This window comes from Oncorhynchus gorbuscha, linkage group LG07 (assembly GCF_021184085.1).
Source record: "Oncorhynchus gorbuscha isolate QuinsamMale2020 ecotype Even-year linkage group LG07, OgorEven_v1.0, whole genome shotgun sequence".
Lineage (NCBI taxonomy): Eukaryota > Metazoa > Chordata > Actinopteri > Salmoniformes > Salmonidae > Oncorhynchus > Oncorhynchus gorbuscha.
Genome location: NC_060179.1, coordinates 22665395 through 22679380, shown reverse-complemented (window position 1 = coordinate 22679380; position 13986 = coordinate 22665395). Strand labels below are relative to the sequence as shown.

At 44.3% G+C, this 13986-nt stretch overlaps 1 protein-coding gene across 2 annotated transcripts; it reads right to left on the bottom strand.

The window, feature by feature from the left end:
• Nucleotides 1-6006: 6006 nt before the first annotated feature.
• Nucleotides 6007-13594, bottom strand: eef1e1 (eukaryotic translation elongation factor 1 epsilon 1). 2 transcript variants are annotated; one of them, XM_046355829.1, is made up of 4 exons: nucleotides 13457-13594; nucleotides 12639-12836; nucleotides 8510-8605; nucleotides 6007-7753 (listed from the first exon to the last, which is right to left on the bottom strand). In XM_046355829.1, exons 1-4 carry the CDS (start codon nucleotides 13538-13540, stop codon nucleotides 7610-7612), a joined length of 522 nt encoding a protein of 173 aa, XP_046211785.1. In that variant the 5' UTR covers nucleotides 13541-13594; the 3' UTR covers nucleotides 6007-7609. The 2 variants fall into 2 exon arrangements, with proteins under 2 accessions (XP_046211785.1, XP_046211786.1); XM_046355830.1 differs by lacking the exon at nucleotides 8510-8605.
• Between the last annotated feature and the right edge of the window lie 392 nt (nucleotides 13595-13986).

Genomic DNA, 13986 nt, shown 5'->3' with positions numbered 1-13986 from the left:
CTCTAACATAGCCTATTAGCTAGAAAGGGAATTCCAAACACATTTTCGCTAAGTGCAGTTGTTTAACTGGTTAGCCATGTGTTGGCCAAGCCAAGAAAACTTGCCATTAGCATTTGCCGTACTGACAGCCTATTCGCTGTTGCTTTTTCAAAACCTATGCCAGACACTCCAGTGAGTGTAATTTGCTCAATATTAAGAGTTGATAAATAAAGTTGACATCATTAGAAATAATATATTCTTCTCTTTTCTACTGTAGGTTATGTAATCCAACATCTGTTTATTCTATCGAGGCAGGATAGGGCTGCGGAGCCCTGGTTGAGTACCCCTGTGCAAAACAACCAACCCCACTATAGTCTTCTCCACATAATACCAAATCCATTCAAGACTAGGCGCCTAGTACACCTGCCTTGCTAAAGATCCATATAATTGCCTTTGCCGTGCCGTAGCCCCCTGTGAAATGACATTATGGCAAATAACACACCCCATTAACACGGGAGGCACAGGAATCATTCACTTGTGTGTGTAGAGCCGGGCCATCACATGCTCACAGAAAAAGCACCCACCACGGATCTTAAGCTTGAATGAATGGTCGCAGAGCACAGCATGACAGCTGTGAAAGTCACAAGGGAAGTCCACAAGGGCCGTAAGGAAGGCAAAGTCTTCGTGCCTGCAAGGACGACTGGGGAGGGTGGTGAGCGGCGGTGGATGGGGGGTGGGGGGGCTGGAGGAGCACATTGGGCCCATTATGAAACTATCATTTCCATAGCGTTGTACCCCTGTATAACCTCCGCCATCATCCATCCAGCCCATCAACAGCATCTTTGATAACGCACCAGTCTGCTGCTGCCCTTTGGGCTTCTGGGGCCTCTGGCGCACAGTTCAAAGCGGGCGGTTAGTGTCGACGAGTCGGTGTGGTGAAAAGCCAGCGTGTAATGAACATTAACGTAAGTGTGGGGGAAAATGAGATAAGACGTGGGCTTGGTTGACGCTCAACCCCCCCCCCCCCCCCCCCCTCCTCGGACAAGGAACAAAACTCTGGCTTTGTCCTGTCTCATGCGCGCCGTCCCCGGGTTGCAAATGTCAATTTCATGCAGGCCTCGACCATGTATGTTTTTGAAAGGAGCCAGCGATCAGCTGTGTGTCATGTGCAGTTAAATATAGCTTGACTGAGAAGCTCTCTCAGTAACCTACCCCCCCAACATCCCTAGCAGTGACTCCTTCAGCAGTGTCTGAGCTGGGCAATGAGTGGTTGACTGCAGGCCATTTGAGCAAGGATGGTGGATGGCTGTAACATGTCCTGTCATTTTTCCAAGATGGACACATCTGCAGGACATCGTACCTCTTGGTGTCCTGTTCTGTATGTCCCCTGGGGTGGTTGCCGGGGGTGACAACATGAACTAATCCCTGATTGAGACTCAGGGACAGTACCCTTCCATGCTAAGAGTTCAAGACAGTCCTAAGTGAGGAATGCACCATACTGGAGGCTATTCCACAGAGGAGCATAATCAATTTCACAGCACATGCTCACTTAAATAGACTCACTCTGTGTAATTTGGCAAATTTGTCAGTTGCAACCTTTGAACAATCATTTGTCTTTCCTTTATCCATGGCTGTTTGACACAGAACATTTTGCATGTTGACTACACGCTAGCTAACACACTGAGGGGCGGCTGTACGAACCCAGATTATGCTTGTTTCTGGTCTAAGCATGTTCATCAGAATGTATCCATGCAATGTAACGGCCCCTCACACTAACCACTAACACTAAGTAGTACACCCAGGAACTGTCCTTTAGGAGCAGCCTGGGAACTACAGTATATTACTGGACCAACAAAACATCACAGGTTTCCAATAATCCACAAAATATCACATTGACACATTTTTTATAAGAGAGGATGCCCAAAATATGGTCTAACCTTTCATATTAGTGACTTGAATCGCTGTACTTTACCTAACCCTTTCATATCAGTGACTTGAATCGCTGTACTTTACCTAACCCTTTCATATCAGTGACTTGCATAGCTGTACTCACTGAGGGGTAAGACTGAGACCCCAGCTGCCACTCTGTCCATGACTCCCCCCCCCCCATCATCACCCCCCTCCTGGTCCTGGGCCAGTCCTGCTGTGGAAGGTCATGTGGTGTGAGAGAGAGAGAGAGAGAGAGAGAGAGAGAGAGAGAGAGAGAGAGAGAGAGAGAGAGAGAGAGAGAGAGAGAGAGAGAGAGAGAGAGAGAGAGAGAGAGAGAGAGAGAGAGAGAGAGAGAGAGAGAGAGAGAGAGAGAGAGAGAGAGAGAGAGAGAGAGAGAGAGAGAGAGAGAGAGAAGTGAGCAGTGGGTGGAGCGGTCGGGTGAGCGAGGGGGCGTCCCCTATGCCAGACTGCAGCTTCATGCCCCCAGTCCAGAATCAAACCAGTGAGCGGTGAAGCCCACACACACTCTCTGATATACACACACACTCTCTCATACATATACACAGACACGGGAAACAACCAGGCATGAGTAAAAGGTGCACTTCTGGTTCATAATCATGTCCTGTCAAGGTTAATCCATTAGCGCCATTACGGCTGGCTCCCTTTGTGCCCAGGCTATGCATTATCACCATGCTCAGTGAGGTGGACATTGGGAACTATCTATTGGTTTGGCTTAAATGACACAGTCAACCCAGAGTTAAAATATGCCAAAGTACTGTCATTGTATCAAGTGTTTTCTGGGAAAAAAGTGGAAATGCAAACTTTAATATAAAATGAAAGATAAACACATACTATTCCTGTAAACCCCTCCTTCATGCATATGTATTTATACTACTGCACCAAAGGTAAGCAGGTCAGTTAGGTAACACATAATTACAGTTAATCATATCAAACTTTGCTTGAGTTGTTCTTCTAAATATGTATCAGGAGTGGTTTTTTGCATTAGGGAAATGTGACAAGATAAGGAGGGAAACAGTGCTGGAAGAGGGGGATAATTTCACTCCAGGTTTAAATAAATTAGTCACCCCGAATTAAAACCTGCATTGTAATAAGGCAGAAATTATAAATGCACAGCCAGTTGATGCATATGCAGATGAGCTGAGGAGAAATGGTAATGAAGGTGTTGTTTTTGTTCCAAGGGTGGTCATTATAGGGTATTGCTGATGGCATTGACCCCCTCATGCCCTCTCTCCACCCAGGAATGCATCTGAGGCTCACTACCATCGCCATTCTCTCCGCTTATTTCCCTCGCTTCCCTGGGCAGTGCCATTTCAAAAGTACAGCCCTTGTCAAGGGGGCTTCAGACGCAATTACTTTTGGTATCACTTCTCGCAGAGAAGTGAGCCCCCTCCCCCCCGAAGACATCCTATCAAAAACCATTAAGGCAGGAGGGCATTCTAAAGTTAAGTGGCATAGACCTGTGGGGTAGAGAGGCAAGGGTGCATTGAGTAGGAGAAGAAATGTATACCTAATTTGCGACACATTCTTCAGAATAGAATATGAGGGCACAGAATGGCCTCTCTATGCCACAAGGCCAGAGTGCAGCCGATAAAATGTCCTGGAGGATTCAATTCCCCGGCAAAATGTATGGAGAACCACTTCCATATTGATAATATATAAACAAGACATCTCTAATAATGTGTATGTTATTGCACCTCTACCCCAGTGACTCCTTAAAGCAGGGGTCCATATAAAAAAGATCAAGACTTTTGCAACTGTAGAAATAGCGCAGGACAAATCCACACTTGAGAACTGAGAGGCCCATTATTTGAACTTATCCAGACAGGGAAGTTTGCTGTCTTTGCTTCTTGCACGGTATGCACTCCTCCCATCCCCCTCGAACTCACCCCTTGCCCCCAAGCCAAATCCACAACCCCCTGAATGAGCGCATGAAAACACACACACACCCAGGAAATCAGAACGCGGCAGCCAGGAAGTGTGTGCAGCTGAGGCAGGTTGGGGGAGAGAGAGGGCGAGCGAGGCAGGCTAATTCTGGAGCAGTCTGCCATCCGTGCCTGAGTTTAGGTGTGATCCCATTGCCCCGGGATGCACACATGTACTTCAGCACCTAGGCTGAATCAGCCGCCCCTCTCTGACTGATGAAGTGAGTGAGTGCGTCTCGTAAACTCCTCGCCACACACCTGGGCTCCTTCTGTGCTCCACGGCATGGCTGTACTTGCACCCCAGAGAAAAGAAAGACAAAAAAATATATAACTTGTGACAAGATTAGTGTTTGCCCCCCCATTCAGTGTTTACCTCCCTGAAGCTTGCTTATAATACTGAAGCTGCATTAAGACTCCACGCTTCTAATATAGAAGCTCAACATAAACATTACAGACAAAGAGAGAAATACACCCAACCTTGGAATGTATCCCCTGCTCACCTTAGTCTCACACGGTCCTCTGTACCTTTAGAGAGGAGAGGAGAGTGCAGCAAAATAACTTTCCCAACTTGCCCTCAAGCCCTGAAAGTCTGAACCAATGACTGAACTTAAAAGTGTGCAAAGAAAATGACCCCCACCTGCCTGATCATTGCCTCTGCACTTGTGTAATTGCAATTGACAATCAGATGCCATCTTTATGGGCACATGGTAGAACTGTCACTATCTGTAAGGAGAGGATAAGGCAATGCCTGTCACAAGCGCTTACGACACGTTAACACGCCCCCACGCAGTGTTGATTGTTTCATTTAATCAATCAGGGACAAACGTACCGTCGGATGCGCCGCTCTCTCGACCTCATTAACAAGACATAAACTATTTTTTGTCGCCGACATGGCAGACTCTGACTAACACCGTGGGGTGTTACGTGATGGGAATACCCCACCACATTTGCCTCTCATTAGGAAGATGGTACTAAGGCACCAGTTATTGAAACTGCCTGAATCTGTGGGAACACACTTCCTTTTTTACAAGTTCAGATTGGCACCATTTACTTCATGACAGGACTTATTGGCAAAACTGCTTTCATGCCACATGATCTTGCTTGTGGAACTTGTGGTTCTCCTCACTGCACTTTAAACGGTAAGACCCAGTAGAGCTGTCATTCATCAGATAGTTGTCCGTAGGGCGACTTCACCTCACCTGGCTCTGGACTCTGCCTCCATGCCCTTCCCACAGAGAAACCCCTTGTGGCCATGAAGAGGAGTGAGCAATAGGTGGCGTCTGGTCAGGTTCACACACTTAGAGATGACTCCTGGTGAGAGTTGAAGTCATCAGTGAACCCTGCTGATCCACCGAGCCAATTGACCCCTGAACTATCGCTGACCCCTCAGGGGGTGGGGGAAATAAAGGCTGCCTCGTCTGCCATGTGGGGGAAGATCTCAATGTGAGCTCATTGTGGCAGTCCACCCCTGTAGAGGAGGCAACCTCTGTCTTCAGATGACCGGGGAGAGGTTGACACTAATTGGGCTGTCTTGAGTTACCTGCTGTGGCTTCATCTATGGATTTGTCTTGGCTTTGGTTTGATCATCAGCTGCAAAGCTGGAAGACCTAATGACACTGCCATTTTGACATTACGGCAATAGTCACGGCAGCACACAAAACATCTGAAAAAGTCATTTCAAGTTCGTTGTTACACATCCTCGAGTTCGTTGCGAATCCATGAGTTATAAGTCATCAAAGAAATCTTTGTATAACTTCCAAGTTTGTCTACGCAGTATAGATGCATAAAACAAAAGCCCTCTTAAGTTCAGTCTCCTCAATCTAGCGGACACCTCAAAGATAAAGCGTGACATGCTGTGTTAAGCTTCTCTTCAGCAGCAGCAGCAATAATATCTAAATGGAACTGAAATAAACAACAGGACAGTGGTTCTATTATGGTCCAGTAGTGCCAATGTTCTTTCTTATCTAGTCACAAGGCCTCTGCTCAAATGACTGCAGGATGTTTGCTTTCACAAGTTTACACTTTCTGGAACACACAGCACTTTGTTTGCTGTTGTTTAATCGATGGACCCACCAAATTTTAAAAACAAATTCTTTGAATTCTACATAAGCGATTGATAAAAACTAAAGATGAGACTCATGAGATGAAGATTATCTTTGTTTCCCTTTGATTTTTATTGGCACAGGACAACCTTCTGTAGACTTAAATAACACAAAAACATAGCATTAAAGCAGCAGCCGTCATAAGGAAGAACATATCAGAAAACTAGGAGGGCCAAGAAGAGTGTATGACAAAACACAGGCTGGATGAAAGTGTAACAATGTAAACCAGTTAACAGTTTGACACATCAGATAAAGTTTTCACAATTAAGACAAATATTACCCAACTATTTTGTTGAGCAAACACAGCGATTTCAATATATATATATTAGCTGTGATTCCTACCACTGACAGAGCTAATGGCTAAATCCAGTCTGCTGTGTGAGTGGTGCGAGTGTGTATTATCGCTCGGATGTTTTCGTAAAATGATTTCCCACCCCCTGGGCCCCTCTCCCCATGGGTAAGAGGGTGAAATGACACACAATGCGTGGCTGTCACCCAGGGCTCTGGCATTGGACAGAGGCACGCTGTGGCCTCTATGGCAGCTGGTAGTCTGCCCTCTGCCCTTCAGCATCAACACACAGATTGATTCGAGTGACTCTGATCTGAACTAGAGGCTGCTGCCCACGCTGCTGGTGGAACAGCAGCTTGAGAAACTAAGACTGAAGAATAAATTCATGAGGACGGAAAGTTGATAATGGACCTGGGATCTGTGGTGGATGATGATTACATAGTTGAACACAGTTGGGCAGACTGGAACTATTTTGTTTAAGTAACATGTTGAGACATTGAAATTGGAAAAGAGGGACTTTTTTTAAAGCGACATTGCAAACTATTAACTCACTTGTACTTTTTAATAATAATTTTTCACAATCTTGGCTTAGGTTAAATGGATAGTTCACCCAAATTACAAAATTACATTGGTTTCCTTAACCTGTAAGCAGTCTATGGACAAGGTATTACAGCAATCCATGCTTTGTTTTTAGTTTCCCTGGCACTGTTTCCACATGCTAACATTTCAGCATTTGGGCACAAATCTCAATCAAGTCAAGGGACTGATATTAGCCCATTTAGCGTATCATGTCTAAATCATCCAAAGTATCTAAAATTGTTTGTGCTGTTCAACAAAATCATAGATGATTAATAACAAAAAATGCTAATATCAGTTCTATGACTTGAATGGGATTTGTGCCACAAACGCTAAAACATTAGCACGTGTTAACAGTGCATTGGAAACTAAACTATTGATTGCTGTAATACCTTGTCCATAGACTGCTTACAGAGTAAGGAAACCAATGTCATTTTGTAATTTGAGTGAACTATCCCTTTAAGTGAAAAGACAAGAATTGCTGACAGGTATCAGCAAACCCTACTGCCATTCACCAGCCAGAATGTTTTCAGGGAGCCAGTTTCAGATAGCATCACTAGAATATCCCTACACCTTGACACTGACAGCATCTGCAGTCATAAAAAAAAACAGACAGACTCCCAACAACAACAACAACAACAAAAAGACACAGAACGTCTTGAAGGCGAGGGAGGGGCCCATACTGCTGGGTAGGTGGGGAGGATGAGATGTCAGCACCCCGCTGTTTAGCCCTCAAGTCCGCCCTGGGCCATCCTGGCAGCCAGCAGTGCACCCTGACGGGGCAGGAAACCTCAGTGGTGGCCGCTGGTGTAGACTCTGTTCCTCAGGACCACCACGGGGGGCAGGTGGTGCCGGACGCCGGGGTAGTGCTGTACGTGATCGAACCACCTCGTCATGTTCATGTACTTCTCTTTCTCCTGGACTGCCAGGTCCACCTGGGACAGAGAGGTGGGACATTCATTTTTACCACTGATGATCCATACTATACAAATCTAACATTGTTTAAAAGTTGAGAATGACACTACCTTCACATTAGAAATATCGAGCAATGTTAGGAATCTCCATTTATATTTAGCAAATGCATCTTTCTGGCTATAATTAGCTTGTACCCAAACTAATGACGCAACTCTGCTTGTAACTTAATTCACATTTCTTTCCCCACAAAACAAGTGTAATTGCTAGACGAAGAGAATAACACCAAAATGATGTGAACATATTAGACAATCCTGTTTCAGGTTCATTGTGAGGCTGCCAAAGCCTGGTCTAAGATAGCTATACTGCACCTGAAACGGAGTCTAAAATCATACCAGTTGTGTTCGGTAGCTATGATAGTCCTCCCCTGAACTGGGCTGCTGACTGACCTCAGGACAGAGGCTAACCACTGTGATAAAAAACTAAACTGACTCCCTTGTGGCTGGTGGCAACGATCCATCTCCGCCACAACCGCTGACATTTCTCAACATATGATCCCCTGTTTCTCTCTGTCAGCCTCCAGGGGCCAACAAACTTCTTCCTTGGCCTGGGCTAAAGACATCAATTTGCGCCTCATCTTTTCTGCTTGTGTCAAGTTCTCTCTCTCATGCCCTTTAACCATATGACTCTTTTAATTGTGAGCTCCGTTTGACAAACCGCTTTTTAAATTAAACTCTGATTGAAGTCGGCTCTGTTTGGTTATTGGACGCTAGACTTACGATGACGTGATGAATTCCGTAGTACATGAGTGTGTCGGCTAGGGTGAACTGATTTCCTGCCAGGTAAACCTTGTCTTCTAGATAACTGTTGAGGTCCTGCATGAGGGAAAGAATTTAAGGAAATGACTTTTGGTGGATCATTAAGTTAATTAGAATTGCATGATATTTTACAGTTTTTCGCAGGTCATTTGGAAAGTATTTAGACCCCTTCCCTTTTCCCACATGTTTTCCCTCATCAATCTACACACTTAATGACAAAGTGAAAACAGGTTTTTATACATGTTTGCAAATGTATAAAATATATATATGAAAAATTAAAAACTTATTCACAAAAGTATTTGAACTTGAGCTTAGGTGCATCCTGTTTCCATTGATCATCCTTGAGATGTTACTACAACTTGATTGGAGTCCACCTGTGGTAAATTCAATTGATTGGACATGATTTGGAAAGGCACACACCTGTCAACATAAGGTCCCACAGTTGACAGTACATGTTGACAGTACATGAGCAAAAACCAAGCCATGAGGTCGAAGGAATTGTCCGTAGAGCTCAGAGACAGAATTGTGTCGAGGCACAGATCTGGGGAAGGGTACAAAAACATTTCTGCAGCAGTGAAGGTCCCCAAGCACACAGTGGCCTCCATCATTCTTAATATACAAGCAGTTTTGAAACACCAAGACTCTTCCTAGAGCTGGCTGCCCGGCCAAACTGAGCGATCGGGGGAGATGGGCCTTGGTCAGGGAGGTGACCAAGAACCTGATGGTCACTCTGACAGAGCTCCAGAGTTCCTCTGTGGAGATGGGAGAACCTTCCAGAAGGACAACCATCTCCGTAGCACTCCACCAATCAGGCCTTTATGGTAGTGTGGCCTGACTGAAGCCACTCCTCAGTAAAAGACACATGAAAGCCTGCTTGGAGTTTGCCAAAACGCACCTAAAGGACTCTCAGACCATGAGAAACAAGATTCTTTGATCTGATGAAAACAAGATTGAACTCTTTGGCCTGAATGCCAGGCGTCACATCTGGAAGAAACCTGGCAACATCCCTACAGTGAAGCATTGTGGTGGCATGCTGTGGGGATGTTTTTTCAGCGGCAGTGACTGGGAAACTAGTCAGGATCGAGGGAAAGATTAACAGAGCAAAGTACAGAGAGATCCTTGATGAAAACCTGTTCCAAAGAGCTCATGACCTCTGACTGGAGTGAAGGTTCACCTTCCAACAGAACAATAACCCTAAGCACACAGCCAAGACAACGCAGGAGTGGCTTCGGGATAAGTCTCTGAATGTCCTTGAGTGGCCCAGCCAGAGTCTGGACTTGAACCCGATCAAACTCTCCCCATTCAACCTGGTAGAGCTTGAGAGGATCTGCAGCAAAGAATGGGTGAAACTCCCCAAATATAGGTGTGCCAAGCTTCTAGTGTCATACCCAAGAAGACTCGAGGCTGTAAGGTGCTTCAACAAAGTACTGAGTAAAGGGTCTGGATACTTATGTAAATTTGATTTCACTTTTATTTATTTTTTATAAAATGTACAAAAATCTCTAAAAAACAGTTGTTGCTTTGTCATTATTGTGTATGTGTATAGATTGATGAGGGGAAAAAAACTCTTTAATTTTAAAATAAGGCTGTAACATAACAAAATGTCAAGGGGTCTGAATTGTCTTGAGGGTCACAGAATCACTACAATGTGATTCTTGACTTTATCTAAGCATTTTTTGTTTATATCATAACAACCAGATTAGACATTTGAATCAGAGAAAAGAAAAAGTTGACCAAGGAAGTTCATCAACTATAGAAGATTTATTATTAGAGAAAACACATGCAGGATATTTTCCTGAAATCCCTTTAATAACCAAACTTTCAGTGATGGGGTGATAATGACATATCCACAGTTAAAGAGACCAAATATCCACATAAAGTCTTTAACAGTCAAAAGAGTTGAAAAACAAGATGGTGGCTGGTGGAGCCAACACAGGCCTGAAATCTATTTAACCTATTTATCTGGGAGTGCGTGATACGCACGTATGAGTGGAGAGCGCGGTATCTGTAAGTGAATAATGTACCACCTGAGGGGGGGATATGTATTTACCTGCCGTGGCATGGCATCCCCACAACTCTGGCCACTCCGGCTAGCGCAGATGCCTTACACGTGGCCCACTTCTCTCCCGACTGACTTGGGCGCCTGCAAATCTAATGAACCTTCCACAAACTGGATGGACAAAGCACACGGGGGCTGTGTGTGTGTGTGCATGCAGGGGGGGGGGCGCATGGTTGTGCAGGTCCCAAGGGACAGAACCATCTTTAGCACTTGTACTGCACATACAGCGTCTTGAGGGCTAATGGAGTTATTGTGCAGCCGAAGTGTGCTGCCAAGCAAGGCATGAAGGCAGCAGACTCCACTGCCACAATCAAACCCCTACCTTCCCTACAGCTATGGAAGCCCAGCCGGACAGGAGACGGCTCCCCCTCCACCCCCACATGGAGTTCAGAACCTGGGTTCTGCGCCTCCACCCCCCCCCACAACCGCAGTCTGTCCAAGCCTTCTTGGACCATGTACTCACTGGGGCTACTAGACCTCACTAGAACACAAAGGTTGTGGGTTATAGCACCATGACTATTCTACCATAGTGAAGGAAGGGCACTTTCTGGTCCCAGTGAAGAATAAGCTATTGCACAAGGTAGAACATTAGCTCCTGAAGAAAAACGTGTTATTTTCCAAAACGTGAGGTTTTCTATATCAACGGTATGACTAAGGCCAGCCCATGAAATTGATTCCAAAGTGTAACTATTAAAATCAAATCAAACATTTTGGCTGTTTTTCTGCAAAATCAACAAAAACTGTTCACACGGTGGAATTTACAAGTGCAAAAAAACGGATGCTATTGTGGCCCACATTGACCCCTTTAATTTCTGGGATTATTGGTATGTTGTTAAGAGTTCTGGTGAACCAGCAGGACAGCTGTAGCAGCCAGTGGAGGCACAGAGCCGGGCTCAGGGCTAACGTCTGTAAGTGGCACCATGACATTTTTTTAAAGGCCTGTCCACATACACATCCTGGATCAGTAGAACTTTTCAGTAATGCCATGGCGGCATGTCACCCTGACAGTCAATGCCGAGAGGCACCTGTCCAGCCAACCAGTGGCTTCATATCACTTTCACGCTGTCGACAGCCACAGCGGCCCCCCCATTAAAGACTTACACTGTAAAGTGTGTTCCCATCCTGGTCTCTCGTCTACTGCTTTGCCCATCTCTGCCATGTCACTGAAGGGCCATATATCAGACTAGATTCATGTCCCCACGCCTTAATGAGCCACACACACTGTCTGGCCATGGCTGGTGGAGCATGGGTTGGCGAGTTTGGCTCAGGGGCTTCTCCCAGGCCCTGCTATTCTAGACCCTCTCCGTACACAGCTCGCTAAGCCTGTCTATCCCATATGACAGCAATGGTAGAAAAACAGTGGGTCCACATTTACATTGGACAATAAAACTGACTACGATAAACAGTACCAATGAAAAGTTTGGACACGCCTACTCATTCAATGGTTTTTCTTTATTTTGACTATTTTCTACATTGTAGAATAATAATGAAGTCATCAAAACTTTGAAATAACACATATGGAATCATGTAGTAACCCAAGAAGGATAGTGATGGAGTGTTGCATCAGATTACTTGGCCTCCACAATCACCTGACCTCACCCCAATTAAAATGGTTTGGGATGAGTTAGACCGCAGAATGAAGGAAAAACAGCCAGCAAGTGCTCAGCATATGTGGGAACTCCTTCAAGACTGTTGAAAAAGCATTCCAGGTGAAGCTGATTGAGAGAATTCGAAGAGTGTGCAAAGCTGTCATCAAGGCAAAGTGTGGCTACTTTGCAGAATCTATATATATTTGGATTTGTTTAACACTTATTTGGTTACTACGTGATTCCATGTGTTATTACGTAGTTTTGATGTCTTCACAATTACTCTACAAAGTAGAAAATAGCAAAAAATTATAACAAAAACCCTTGAATGAGTAGGTGTGTCCAAACTTTTGACTGGTACTGTATTTTTTATTTATTGACTTTCTAATTTTGGATGATTTGAAGTTATAAAACGTTGGAGAATAATCTTTACTATTGTTTCTACCTTTAGTATGGTCTTGATATCTTCTTTGTGGCATCCGTCCACTTTGGTGACTCTGTACTCCAGCCACTGCTGCACTACAGCCTTGTGTTCTGCTGACCCACCCAGCAACTCGGGCCGCTTGGCCTCCTGGACCAGGTGAGTGGCGATGGTCACCAAGCCGACCAGAGCTGGTCCATTAATACTCTGCAGGACTGGGACCTGGATGGGAGAGAATGTCAATGTGTACATTTAGTATTCGCCTGATAAGAGTTATGGACACAATGTCAGTGTCTGTATTGTAGTGACTTGTCAACAAGACACAGTATTTCAGTGCTTACACATGCAGTCACGTTGACTACACCCTGTGACTTGTATGTGTTTCTAACATTGTAATGAAGGCTGTTGAGTCAGTATAGCACTCCACTGAAATGAGTTAGAGCCATAAATCGTTGCCAACCTAAGATTGCTATCACATGGCACAAACAGGCAGCAGATTCATTCAATGTTAGCTTAGCTAGCTGGCTAATAACACAGCTTAGCTCAAACATGATTATACATTTACTCTACAACTTCTATGGGGTAAAGTTATAGCTTCATTGTTCCTACGTGACCTGCATTCGCTAAAATAGAACTAGCTAACATGCTACTGTCTTGTTAACTAGTAACGTTAGCTTGCTTTTCTAATGAAAGTATAGTGGCATGCTAACATTAGCAAGCTAGCTACCTTCGTAGCTAGCATGTGCTCACGACTCTTTTTAACCTACTGTTCATGTGGTAAGCTCTATTTTATTTAGCACATATCGATAACTGTAACCGAAACCATTAGATGGCAAATTCACCTTCCTATCCCCCTGAGTACTGTATTTGTTAGTATTTTTCAATCCTAAAGCCTTTTCCAGCGAGGATAGCTCTTTCAACGACATCTTTGCAAACGATGGGACAAGAGGGATGGTACAGGACTGGTTGAAATGACTCACTTCTGCCCACTAGATTTAAATCGACAACAAATTCAGCCAATGGTGACATGAAAAATGGCTATTATTTCGTTTCATTACGTTGCATCAGATCAATGTACTTTATAGTATAGGAATACTATCTCCATGAATGTTTCGTTACATAATAATGTATTTATTATGTAGTTAAAACGTGCTTACACATGAATGATCAAATTAAGAATGTTTATTTGTTTAATTTATAAATTAAACAATTAAACATTGTCATATATATCTTAAATTATACCTTGATTAATCCAAAAATATTTCAGCAGAGTAAAAATTGCACCCACAGAAAAACAACTGAGGCACATTAAAGGTTTTCAATTGGTGGATGGATAACTCATGTTTACAAATCTTGGTATTTGGTTAATATA

Excerpts from the sequence above, each read along its gene's own strand:
- eef1e1 (XM_046355829.1), bottom strand. The coding sequence starts at position 13,540 with ATGTCGTTGAAAGAGCTATCCTCGCTGGAAAAGGCTTTAGGATTGAAA. Across the intron at positions 8,606-12,638 it reads ATATCAAGACCATACTAAAG|GACCTCAACAGTTATCTAGA; the intron begins GTAGAAACAATA and ends TCCCTCATGCAG. Across the intron at positions 7,754-8,509 it reads ACGGAATTCATCACGTCATC|GTGGACCTGGCAGTCCAGGA; the intron begins GTAAGTCTAGCG and ends TCTCTGTCCCAG.